Below are 12434 nucleotides of genomic sequence, written 5' to 3'. Positions count from 1 at the left end.
TAATTTACAGTTTCATATGAATATGATATGGGTGGGGAAAACACAGAAAGAGAGCCAGAAGCTCCAGGTTTGTCAATTTTCATAATTTCAATTTGCAATGTAATCACTGTAATCACTAATGCCTTTTTTAAAGTGTTTCAAAGTCATGTGCTATATTCACTCCGTGGTTACACTTTATTTTCAAATACTTTTTCAGAATTCAAAAGCTATATTTTTTGTAGTGCTGGTTTTGCAGCTATATTACTATTATAATTGTGAATACAACATGCCATGAGATTATGAACTTACATGAGCTTTATTTTGTTGTGTGAATAGATCTCCAGTTTAATCAATGGGTTTATGTCCTATTTATACTCTCAATTTTAAGCCTAACTATAAATGCATGCAAAGTTTTAATATACTGTGTAACTTCTGTGTGTGTTTGCAATACAGTCATTGTTTTCAAATAAAACATTGCTATTCATTTAAGTTTGTTCTATATTCTTCATAAACTAAGAAGTATGTGACATTTTAACTTCTCTTAGGTGTTTTAACTATCATATAAGGATTTGAGTAGAACATAAAATATTTAATGTCTTTATTTAAGGTGACACTGAGCTAGTGCTAGAAGATGCTATTGAACATCTTAAAGGTATGATCTAAAACCTATTGTAAAGGAACTTGAATTGAATATTCCCCAAACCAAGCCAACAAATGAATAAAAAAATGAAAAATGTAAAAGAGTACATATAGCAGATGCACTTGATACTGCAAAAGACGAAAGTGAGAATAGTGACCACTCCCAAAAGAGTTAAGGAAATTTTATTAATAAATATCAGTATTAAAAGTAATCAAGAATGGATGCAAAAAAGGTGTTTCTTTAAAAAATAAATCTGGAAATATATATCTACTGAAATGGCAGTTCTATAGGGAAAAAAGAAAGTAAATTTAAGAGGGTCTTTTTCTGAAATTCATCAAAGTTCATCTTTGTTTATAGCAATTCATTGTTCACAAGACTTTCCCTTGCCTGTGTGTCAGCTTTGTTCTTTTATGCTGTGTGTAAGTTTTATCAGCATAGAGCTCAATTTCACCTTTGCTGTGAATTGCATGTTTCCTTAGCTGTTGAGGACGCTCCAGAGGAGCCATATGAAGTCTTAGAGCCAGGTATGTAGTTTGTAGCTGAGCTCTTGAGGTGTTTAAATGAAACAGATGCATTTTGAGGTGTGATATAAAAAGCGATAATCGTATGCTCTCTTCTTTTTAGTAGCTCCTGCTGTAGAGGAAGCTATTGAGGTTTTGGAAATTGATGAAAAGCCAGGTACGATTTTTTTAATAGATCACTGAAACCATATTTTTCTCGCTCTCTTATTTGTTAATTCTCTATGTGTCAACAATGCACAGAAATGTGCTCTGTGAAGTGCTTCCAGCTTCACTTCAAGGGGCGGCGTGTGTCCAGTCCAGAGATTGCAGCTCAGGAAGACAGCTGTAAACTTTTGTATTTGTTGCCTTGGTGCCAGGGAATTTCGGATGAGCAGTGGGTCAAATGTAATGCAGAACTGTGCTCCAAGGAGATCCAAGCAGCGGTGAAGTTTTTTTTCTGAACACTCCTTTAGTTCAGTCAGAGCCAAGTGATTTACACGGGAGTTTTGTCTGAGCAGTGGTGGTTGAATTTGATGGTATTTCATGTGGTTTTTCCATCTGAAAAGTGTGCTGTAATGTAAGAAATTGGGAGAGTGATCATTGGTGTTTCCCAGAAATAACAAATATAATCAAAATCACTTCCCAAGTAACAGGAATTAAAGTCAATAATTAAGAAGGGCTAACCTATTGGACATAATTCCTGTCCGATGACTTTTTTTTTTTTTTTTACTGTTAAATTATCATATTTGCTTTTTCTTAACTCTTCCTTGCTGTTTGATGCTGATTTGAGCAGGGGAGTAGCGGAGTGGTGGCAGCAGGAGAGAGATAAAAAGAAAAAAATTGTGGTGGTGCCATATAACTTTCATGTTTAATTTTCTCTGTAACAGTAGAAAGCAAACCTCTTGAAGAGAAAGTGGCGAGTGAGCCTGAAGAATCAGGTTTGTATAGTCCTATTTTCATGAATTTACTACTTTTTGATAGCAGTATCTTCCTTCTTTTATCAGTATAAAAGAGTGTGAGAAAATAAGACTTTATTTCATTTTTGTTTTTCTTGAGGGGGTGGGCAGTAAAAGGAGTTTAAATCACAGTACTGGAAATCAGCTGTGTTCTTTAGTTTGAGAGTTTTGCTGGTGACTAGATTAAATACTCATCCTGTATTAAAAAGAATTGAATTTAGAAGTCAGAATATTGCACAGCTAAAACATAATAAATACGCATTTTTTTTTAATCTCCGTTCTCAGTGGCATATGAAACTGTGGGAGATGATTGGGGTATTTGCCCCAAGCATTAAATTAGTTTTTTTAAGTGTTTGTTAATAGGTAATGTCTTTCAAAATAAAAACTCTCAGCCTCTCCCCAAGACCAGAGCTTTTCAAATTTTCCGTTAAAATCTTGCTCTATGTAGAAAAGACTTGCAAGCATTTTCATTATGAAATCTTCGTCATTTGTAGATCATTTAATGAATTTATGAGAAAAGATGCTGATTCTGCTGAACTTTATTTTTTGGTCTGTCTTGCAATGCTGGAAAATATTTCAGATTCCTCTCCCCCCTTCCCACACACACACATACAAATCCTAAAAACAATTAACATATGTTGAATTCTTAATACTAAGTTTTAAGGCAGTGTAAATTATAATGTATTTGAATATTTTTATTGTCCTGAATAAGCTTGATGTCATATTATTTGTGTATTCTTATTGTCTTTAAAATGTTATGAATTTTTATATTGATTTCTTTTTTTTTTTTTTTTTTAACAGAGGACAGAGTGCATGGGGATTATAATGAAGAACATGGTATGGAAACTGTTATCTTTAGTGAAATGGCCATATTATAACACTTTTTTGTCATATTATTATCACTGAGAAGAAAATCCTGACTTCCACCTTTGGGGTAGAAGTCCCCATAGTTTTAGCGACCCAAAGGCACATTCAGCCTATTGCCCACTTCTCTCTCCCCTTACCTTGCTTTTGTGCCTCAGCTGTGAAGCCCTTGAAAAGAAGTGTGAATATAGATGAGATGTAAAAGATAGACAGACCTTTTCCCAAGCTTATGGTTTATCCTCCTTTCCAGGAGAATCTAATAATTTCTAATCAGAAATCACCTCTGCATCTCACATCCAAAGATAAGGAGGACTTGGAGGTGCAACTGCTTCCTATGTAGTGGTGAGATGAGCAGAGGACTCCTTCACAGACCTGTCTCCAGGAGAATCTGTACATGCCTTTCATGCAAGGTGGTCATAGAGATTCCTAAATCAAAATCTTAATTTTGTGATTAGACTGATGAAAATAATAGGTAGTTCCATTCGTTTTCTAAAGAGGATATTCCAAGATCGTTGATTGTCAAAAAATATATATTTGGCCACTAAATTGTCAGACTTTGACCCCTCCCGTAAAAATGTGCTTTTAGCCATATGGATAATGAAACACATTTTTTTTTTCCTGTAAAAGAGCAGCAGAAAAGAAGGCATGGAGGTCCAACATGGAGATGTTAATTTTTTTAAATCTCAAATGTAAAGTTTTTGTTGTGACATTAGCTTCAGAACTTCAACAGTTTGCTTTTACCTGAGTCCCTGTATATTCTGGTTCTCTATCACACGTATTTCTCCTCTAATGGCAGATCCCTTTCTCTACTCCTACCTCTTCTTCTCTACCTCCTTCTTTCTTCTCTCCCTGCCTTTCTCCCCACCTCTCTCTCTTTCTCTCCCTTCTTACTTCTCTCTCTCTTCTCTTCCTTTTTCCCCAAGTTTTATTTGCTCAGTTAGATATGCTAAATCATTAACCTTATGTTCACATTTGGTATTTATGTGTGGAATTTCTCCTAATGACTCCAGTCTGTCTAGTCAGGCCCCCAGACTGGAGAAGGTCTCTGAGAGCATTATTTTTATCAGTAAAGAAATGAGTCAGATGCCTAACATCCATATTTATAAGGTAGGCCACAATAATTTTAGGATACTTTTTGTAAATCTGTCATCCAAGAACTTTATTCTTTTGCTTTTCAGAACCAGAACATGAGGAGGAGACCGAGAGCCAATCAGTCTATACGGGTAAAGACAATATATCTATAGGTGACATTTAAAAAAAATCTAATTAAAAATTAATAAAAAAAATACATTCATATGTAATTAGAATGGAAATATATATAAAATAAGTATTCCTGGAATATAAATAATAAATTTTAAGATCAGATTTTCTTTTGAGGGGAGTAAAGAGAACATTACACAGTTTCAGTTTTTATGTTCTATCCCAATATATTACCAACTCTGGAAAAGTTGCTTTACAGTGTCTGTGGTGTACAGGTTAAGTCTGTTACCTATGAATTGAGACAAGACTCTTCCTTAAGGATACATCCTTAAGGTCTCCAGGTTTAAGGTCTTGAGACTAAATGGAAATACGAGTTTCCTGGATGTACAGGGAAAAGAGAGTACATGGGGCTTTCTGCAAGCATTTGGAACACAGTCGTTCATCCTAGACCTTCACCCTGCTGGCTACCAGGAGTCTTGCTCTAACCCTGTAACCCCTGCTTACTGCCTGAAGTTCACAAAGAAGCATTTTGCAGGAAACGCATTCAAAATCCACAAGCTGCCAATAGTGTCTCTGCTTTGATGGATACTTTTTGCTGATGGCCTCTGTCTAACAGAAGTACTACACAAAATAAGGTCTGATTTGCAGCCCTTCCTCTGGGTCCTGTATGCTTTCTTGTCGTGAAGTAGGAGCCCTTGTCGAGGTCGGCTCAGATGGAGGGTTGGAAAAGGCACAGTTGTTCAGTTTAGAATGAAATCAAGAAATGTGCTAGTATAGATAATTTGGAATATCAATTCCATCTCATTTGTGTTTGAGGAAAGTCAAATGAATTAAAAGGGGGAAATTCAGGTATGAAATTATTTATATATATGTATGTATCTATTTTTTTTCCCTGAAATCCAGAATTTAAATTGAAGGACTGTCTGGTTGAACTTGCTTGAACAGGAAGAAGGACAGGGTTCCCCAGAAAGTGGTACTCTTATCTAAGTTTAGGATTGTCATTGTAAACATTTTAGGAGAGAAACTTATAAAATATAAAACTTATCTCTGTGGGAAGTTGTATATTCAACTCACAATATTTGCTGGTTGTTCTGCAGCAGATTTGTGTCCTATCTGAACCTCCTGCTCTAGCCTCTGTTGAAATAGGCTATTGGATTGATTAGGCATCGGCAGAATCCTATATGGCAATTCCTAATTTTCTCTAAAAATATATACTAAAAAAAATTAAAAACTGCAAACCCCTATGTAGGAATTAGGTGGACAGGAGAAGTGTTGGAAAAGAAGGAAGAGGAGATAAAATGCCAAACAAATTAGCTATACACACACACACACACACACACACACACACACAAATATATATATGTACATATATATATTTATAATACTACCCCTTGCAATTAACTGAAAGATTATGTGTTTGTATCCTTGGACTACGTGGAGTTAGAGACTCAAAAAATGAAATCAGGAGTTGAATCACTTTTGAGGCACATCTTTCTTCCTATATTATGTTGCATCACAAGGATAAAAGCTTTTAATAATATGCCACAATCATCAACACTCCTCCTACTCCTATCATTACTTTCATCTGTCTTTGCAGACCATGTTTTATTCTTGAATTCTGTTCTGACTTCTTTCTGCAGTGGTAGAGTAGACAGTCCAGTAACAATGGGAACAGGAGTGTAACAAAACATATTAATAAACCCAATCAGTGTGAATAAACTTTATAAAGGCAAATGTATTTTTAAAACTAACATTTTAAATACTAAAAAAATATTTTAAGTCAACACTGCTCTTGTCTTGCTTGACATCCCCTTGAGGTAAAGGTCTTTTAGCTTAAAAGATAATGACTCTGTCTGTGTGTTTTTTAATACATCCAGCAGCTGCAGTTGATTAAGCAAAAGACCAGAGTAGTCACCATTCCCAAAAGGGTTAAGGATTTTTTTCTTAATAAAAATCGATTTTCATAGTCACTGAGATTTTTGTCCAGTTCTAGGCCCCGCAGTATAAGAGGGATGTGGAGCTGCTGGAGAGAGTCCAGCGCAGGGCCACAAGGATGATCAGGGGCCTGGAACATCTGCCCTGTGAGGAGAGACTGAGAGAGCTGGGCCTGCTCAGCCTGGAGAAGAGAAGGCTGAGAGGGGATCTCATCAGTGTCTATAAATACCTCAAGGGAGGCAGTGAGGAGGATGGTGCTGGCCTCTTTTCAGTGGTGGCCACTGATAGAACTAAAGGAAACGTCCGGAAACTGAAGCATCAAAAGTTTCGCAGGAACTTAAGGAAAAATTTCTTAACAGTGAGGGTGACAGAGCGCTGGAACAGGCTACCAAGAAAGGTTGTGGAATCTCCTTCTCTGGAGATCTTCCAAACCCACTTGGACACAGTCCTGTGCCACGTGCTCTAGGTGACCCTGCGTGTGCAGGGGGTTGGACTGGATGACCTCTAGAGGTCCCTTCCAACCTTAAGCATTCTATCTGTCTATCTATTGCAAGATCTGATGCAAAAAAAGGTGTTTCTTTAAAAAATAAATCTGGAAATATATATCTACTGAAATGGCAGTTCTATAGGGAAAAAAGAAAGTAAATTTAAGAGGGTCTTTTTCTGAAATTCATCAAAGTTCATCTTTGTTTATAGCAATTCATTGTTCACAAGACTTTCCCTTGCCTGTGTGTCAGCTTTGTTCTTTTATGCTGTGTGTAAGTTTTATCAGCATAGAGCTCAATTTCACCTTTGCTGTGAATTGCATGTTTCCTTAGCTGTTGAGGACGCTCCAGAGGAGCCATATGAAGTCTTAGAGCCAGGTATGTAGTTTGTAGCTGAGCTCTTGAGGTGTTTAAATGAAACAGATGCATTTTGAGGTGTGATATAAAAAGCGATAATCGTATGCTCTCTTCTTTTTAGTAGCTCCTGCTGTAGAGGAAGCTATTGAGGTTTTGGAAATTGATGAAAAGCCAGGTACAATTTTTTTTAATAGATCACTGAAACCATATTTTTCTCGCTCTCTTATTTGTTAATTCTCTATGTGTCAACAATGCACAGAAATGTGCTCTGTGAAGTGCTTCCAGCTTCACTTCAAGGGGCGGCGTGTGTCCAGTCCAGAGATTGCAGCTCAGGAAGACAGCTGTAAACTTTTGTATTTGTTGCCTTGGTGCCAGGGAATTTCGGATGAGCAGTGGGTCAAATGTAATGCAGAACTGTGCTCCAAGGAGATCCAAGCAGCGGTGAAGTTTTTTTTCTGAACACTCCTTTAGTTCAGTCAGAGCCAAGTGATTTACACGGGAGTTTTGTCTGAGCAGTGGTGGTTGAATTTGATGGTATTTCATGTGGTTTTTCCATCTGAAAAGTGTGCTGTAATGTAAGAAATTGGGAGAGTGATCATTGGTGTTTCCCAGAAATAACAAATATAATCAAAATCACTTCCCAAGTAACAGGAATTAAAGTCAATAATTAAGAAGGGCTAACCTATTGGACATAATACCTGTCCGGTGAATGTTTTTTTTTTTTTTTTTTTTTTTTTTTTTTACTTTTAGATTATCATATTTGCTTTTTCTTAACTCTTTTTTGCTGTTTGATGCTGATTTGAGCAGGGGAGTGGTGGCAGCAGGAGAGAGATAAAAAGAAAAAAATTGTGGTGGTGCCATATAACTTTCATGTTTAATTTTCTCTGTAACAGTAGAAAGCAAACCTCTTGAAGAGAAAGTGGCGAGTGAGCCTGAAGAATCAGGTTTGTATAGTCCTATTTTCATGAATTTACTACTTTTTGATAGCAGTATCTTCCTTCTTTTATCAGTATATAAGACTGAGAAAATAAGACTTTATTTTGGTTTGCTTCATTTTGTTTTGTTTTATTTTGTTTTTCTTGAGGGTGTGGGAGCTAAGAGGCATTTAAATCACAGTAGCCATCATTAGTTTCACGGAAATCATTAGTTTAAAAGCTTTGCTGGTTACTGACTTAAATACACAACCTGGATTAAATAGAACTGAATTTAGAAGTCAGAATATTGTGTAGTTAAAGATAAAACACTGTGAATAGGCACTTTTTTAAATTCCATTCTCAGTGGTGTACAAAACTGTGGAAGATGAGATTTGTGATGGTACAATTTCAGATTTCCCATTCTTTTTTATTGGAACAAGATGTAGTCCTGCAAATTATTCTTTGTCCTACTTTAATATTAGAGTTTTTATTGGAGGAAATGTCGATAAGAGTATTTGTATCTCTGTTCTGCAAAAGGAATATTAGAGACCAGTCTTACTAAGTCATCAGTTTCAACATAAATAAAAATAGAACTTTTTGTAAATATTTTAATAACTCTTCAGTTGTAAATGATTGTTTACTTTGTGTATTTTACAGAAATGGCTATTGAAGTTGAGGATTATTCAAATGATAATCTTGTAGGTAAGTTAATTTTAAGTGTTTGGTCCTCCCCTCTCCAAAAAAAAAGTTCTGGATTAATGCTACTGATTGTTAATGGGTTATATGGTAGCAGTTCCAATTAAAGAATGGCTACTTTTAAATTAAGAGTTAATTTTAAATGATTGCAGAGAGAAAGTTTATTGCTTTTGCTGTAAAGGGATCTCAAAATATGGGCGTACTTCCTTTGTATGTGCGTGGTTGTGGGTGTATATATGAAAGGCTGCAGCACATTCTTTAGCCACTGATCTCCTACTAGATTTTTTTTTTTCTCATGTTGTCACGTATTTTTATTTACAAGGCTGATTTTAAGAACAGGAGCACTTGAAGTTCATCCATCAGGAGATCGTAGTGAGAATTGTATTTACCAAAACCAACTTTGAGTATCCAGCTACCTAATAAAAGCAGTTTCTAGGTTGGAACCTAGTGCGCGTTGCTGCTGATGATTTGGTTTTTCGGAGTTTAGTCTTAAAGTTGCTAGTGCAACTTTGACTGCATCTTTTAAAAGGGAACTCACAGAAGTTGCAATCTGAGAGCCAGGTGTTTGTGCAGTTTTATTTCTGCTCTGTTCTGGTTAGTGTGAGTCAGTGGTCAGCTGTTAAGCCAAGGAATGTTTCAGTGTCTTTCTGTGTTAGCTAGTCCTTGTGCTATGCAGGGCCCTTTAAGTGGTGTGGTGCCTGGGTTGTTCTGTGTGAGTTTATTTTATTTTTTTTTTCTTTGGCTTTCTTTTGCTCTATTTTTTATTTCCTTTCTTGTGGGAAAGGATTTTTTGGACATTGCAAAGGTAGAGAGAAATAGGGGAAAAAAAAAAAAACAGGAGACCTATATTGTTGTCCCATGCAGACTAAAGGCACAGATTATCTAGTGTATTATTTTAGCTGAGCTGATTCAAAATGCTTCTATTAACAGGTTATGTCTGTGAGGTCCTTCTACCAATGTTTAGCACAACTGTCACATGGTATTGAAATGTTTAAAGCTGAAAATGATCCTAAGTAGATGCTTCATCTAAAAGTATTTTCTTCCATAAGAAGAGGGAAACTTTGTTATCCAAAGTTTATAATAGCATCAGAATAAGCAGTAGATACATTTGTCAGCATAAACAAACAAACAAAAATAGTGAAGGCAAAAGTGAATTGGTTTGCTGTTTCAAGTTGCACCTGTAAAATAAGAAAGGGGATGTCTGTTTTCTCTCAGAAACATATTTCAACTTACTGCTTAAAGTTAAAACAGGGAAATAGTACCTGGTAGGACTGTTGTAAAATCTCAAAAGTCAATGATTCTACTTGCATAGTATCAACTATATTGATATGAGAGTATTGATTGATCATGACTTGCATATGTTATTTCAAAACTAATTTTAGAATCCAAGTATCAGTTCAGAATATTTGACTTTAGTTTGTGTGAATCATATCTATGTAGGTTTTTATGCTGTAATAACTCGAGCAGCAAATGCATTTCCCACTTTCATGAAAACTTAGATGTCTTGCACAGTATTGGATGGTTTTTCAAATATTAAGCTTCACTTAATTGCAGGAAGGCTTTTGGATATGATGGTGAAATCAAACCAAACACTCCATTTTTGTCTTTTTGGAGTTGTCCTTCTAGATGTCTTTTCCTTGTATTGTGATTCAAAGAGTAAAGGGGACAGGCAGTTCCACCCCCATGTGAGGAAGAACTTCTTTCCTGTGAGGATGACAGAGCCCTGGAACAGGCTGCCCAGAGAGGCTGTGGAATCACCTTCTCTGGAGATCTTCAAAACCCGCTTGGATGCCACCCTGTGCCACGTGCTCTAGGTGACCCTGCTGGAGCAGGGGGGTTGGACTAGATGATCTCTAGAGGTCCCTTCTAACCTCAGTCGTTCTGGGATTCTGGGAGTCCTTGCATAGTTAAGATTAAAAAGGACTTGCAGCTTGCAGGTGGCCTTTAGCACTCAAAGTAAAATACCTTGATAAATTCTGGTTTTAGTACTGGAATAGTCTCTGGCAGTGCTTTTGATTATTGAGCATCACATACTGCTTTTCTGAAAAGGCAAGTTTTGGGGTAGGGAAGATTTTTGTTATTGTTGATTTTAACCACTGAATTTAACTTTCATTTTACTGTCTCCTGTTTGAAATATGAGGAAATTTATTTTTTCTTGGCATTATCAGCAAACATAGGATGCAGGGAAAATAGTATCATGCTATATATAATTAATGATTTACATTACGTGATATCAAGAAAGTAAATTAAAACAAAAAGAGCAAACTAGGAATCTAGGCCTCCTAAGTGAGGCTTAGCTGATATTCACACACAAATTTCTCATCATCATAAAAATTCCAAGTGCTGAAACAGATGAAACCTGAAAAGAATTTTTTTTTCCTTTCACTTGTTTTCAAAACAAGTGCAAGACACTTCTTAAAGCATGAAGCCTTGAGCTTAGTTTTCAAGGGAATGTATCTCAATTCTGGTACCTCTTGTGGGGGGCTGGGGGAAAAAGTAATAATAGTATCACTGAAAGGAGTCAACATTTTCTTTTGAAAAACAAAATTAAGAAAAAACCTTGAATATTTTGTGTAGTTATGAAAGAAACACTTTGAAGGCAAAAGAATCATCAACCACTCATGTAACATTTTTACAAACAGTTTATTATCTGCACACAAAGTATAACTGAAATTGTATAATGCCCCTGAAAATTAAAGGGAGACATAAGTAAACTACAAGTTACACTGAGTATCCTTTCTTCTACTTTTGTAATATGAGAGTTAAAGTTCCAATGAAACATTTTCTTATGCTCTTTTCTCTATGAAATCCATGTTTACTGTTGCTGCAAAAGTTTTGTTTTGCTTTGATGTAAGGGTTCATATAAGGGTTTGTTTTCAGAATTTTATTTTTCTTCATGCAACTTAAAGTTTGCAAAGCAAGTATTCACTCAATTCTACAATAATGTAATAAGCTCATAATTACTCAAGGCTGTCAAGAACTGTGAATGAAGAACTCCTATGAGCACGTATGCACTTTAATGTTCTTCTAAATGTTGTGTAAATGTTTAGTTCTAAATGAACTAAAATGTTCTTCTATTTGTGAAATAAACTTAAAATCAGGTAGTTACAAAAATAGTCAGAAATGTTACTACAGAGTCTTTATTCTCAGGTACTGTAAAGTATAGTGGCACTTACTTGTATCAGGTTATCTGATTTTTCTGGAAAACAGAGGAACTTATTGGTTGGCAGGAAAGGGGGAGGTAGTTCTCAGCAAGAATCTAGTTATCTATGAGGAATTTCTTTGCATGTCCAGCAAAAAGAGGTTTGACATGGGATGCAAGTATATTGTAGTGCGAGTTGAAAGTTTCCTGATTACTTATTACCAGAAAATTTAATTAGGCAACTGCATCTTTAAGCATCTGTATATATGTTGTTTTTCCATTCCTCAAATTTACTTCTAAGTTTATAACCAATAGGCTTAAACCAGTAGGGTAGTTTAGGTGTAATAGTAGTTTACATTTTTGTAAATCATGGTACTTAAGTTGTGGTATAATAGGCCATCCTGAAATGTTGCTCTTAGGTTTTCTGACCTACTTTACTTTAACATGCAATTTGCAGACGTTTTGACAGTATGCTAAGAGCTGCAGACAAATCTGAGGAGAGGCGTGTTTGATTTTTTGAGATACCTTTGTTCTCTGCAATTAGATTTGGATCCTCCTTTTGTTTTTTCAGACCTAAAATAGTTATATTTCCCCATTTCATCTTGCATACTGGACATTTTTACAAGCTGACATTCATTTTACCAGCTGCTGAAATCCCCTATGTGTAGAGTAGTTCCTTCGTCCCGACTTCGACCCTTCTTCATTTCTTGGTCCTTCGTCTCCATTTTCCTGTCCTTGACTTGGAGGGGGAAAAAAAAAAAAAAGG

General features: G+C 35.9%; 1 protein-coding gene across 1 annotated transcript in view; it reads left to right on the top strand.

The window, feature by feature from the left end:
* Nucleotides 1-12434, top strand: part of ASPH (aspartate beta-hydroxylase) — a 100575-nt gene that overhangs the window by 44002 nt on the left and 44139 nt on the right. The window contains exons 9-15 of the mRNA XM_088540173.1: nt 11-67; nt 587-631; nt 4118-4162; nt 6893-6937; nt 7038-7091; nt 7810-7860; nt 8488-8532. Coding sequence (XP_088396299.1) covers nt 11-67; nt 587-631; nt 4118-4162; nt 6893-6937; nt 7038-7091; nt 7810-7860; nt 8488-8532 — 342 coding nt within the window. The remainder of the gene's footprint in view (nt 1-10; nt 68-586; nt 632-4117; nt 4163-6892; nt 6938-7037; nt 7092-7809; nt 7861-8487; nt 8533-12434) is intronic.

The sequence above is a fragment of the Tinamus guttatus genome, unplaced genomic scaffold (genome assembly GCF_059628265.1).
Source record: "Tinamus guttatus ecotype Peru unplaced genomic scaffold, ASM5962826v1 Tinamus_guttatus_pri_ptg000056l, whole genome shotgun sequence".
Lineage (NCBI taxonomy): Eukaryota > Metazoa > Chordata > Aves > Tinamiformes > Tinamidae > Tinamus > Tinamus guttatus.
The sequence above is the reverse complement of the archived record's forward strand: the minus strand, read 5'-3'. Positions and strand labels throughout refer to the sequence as shown.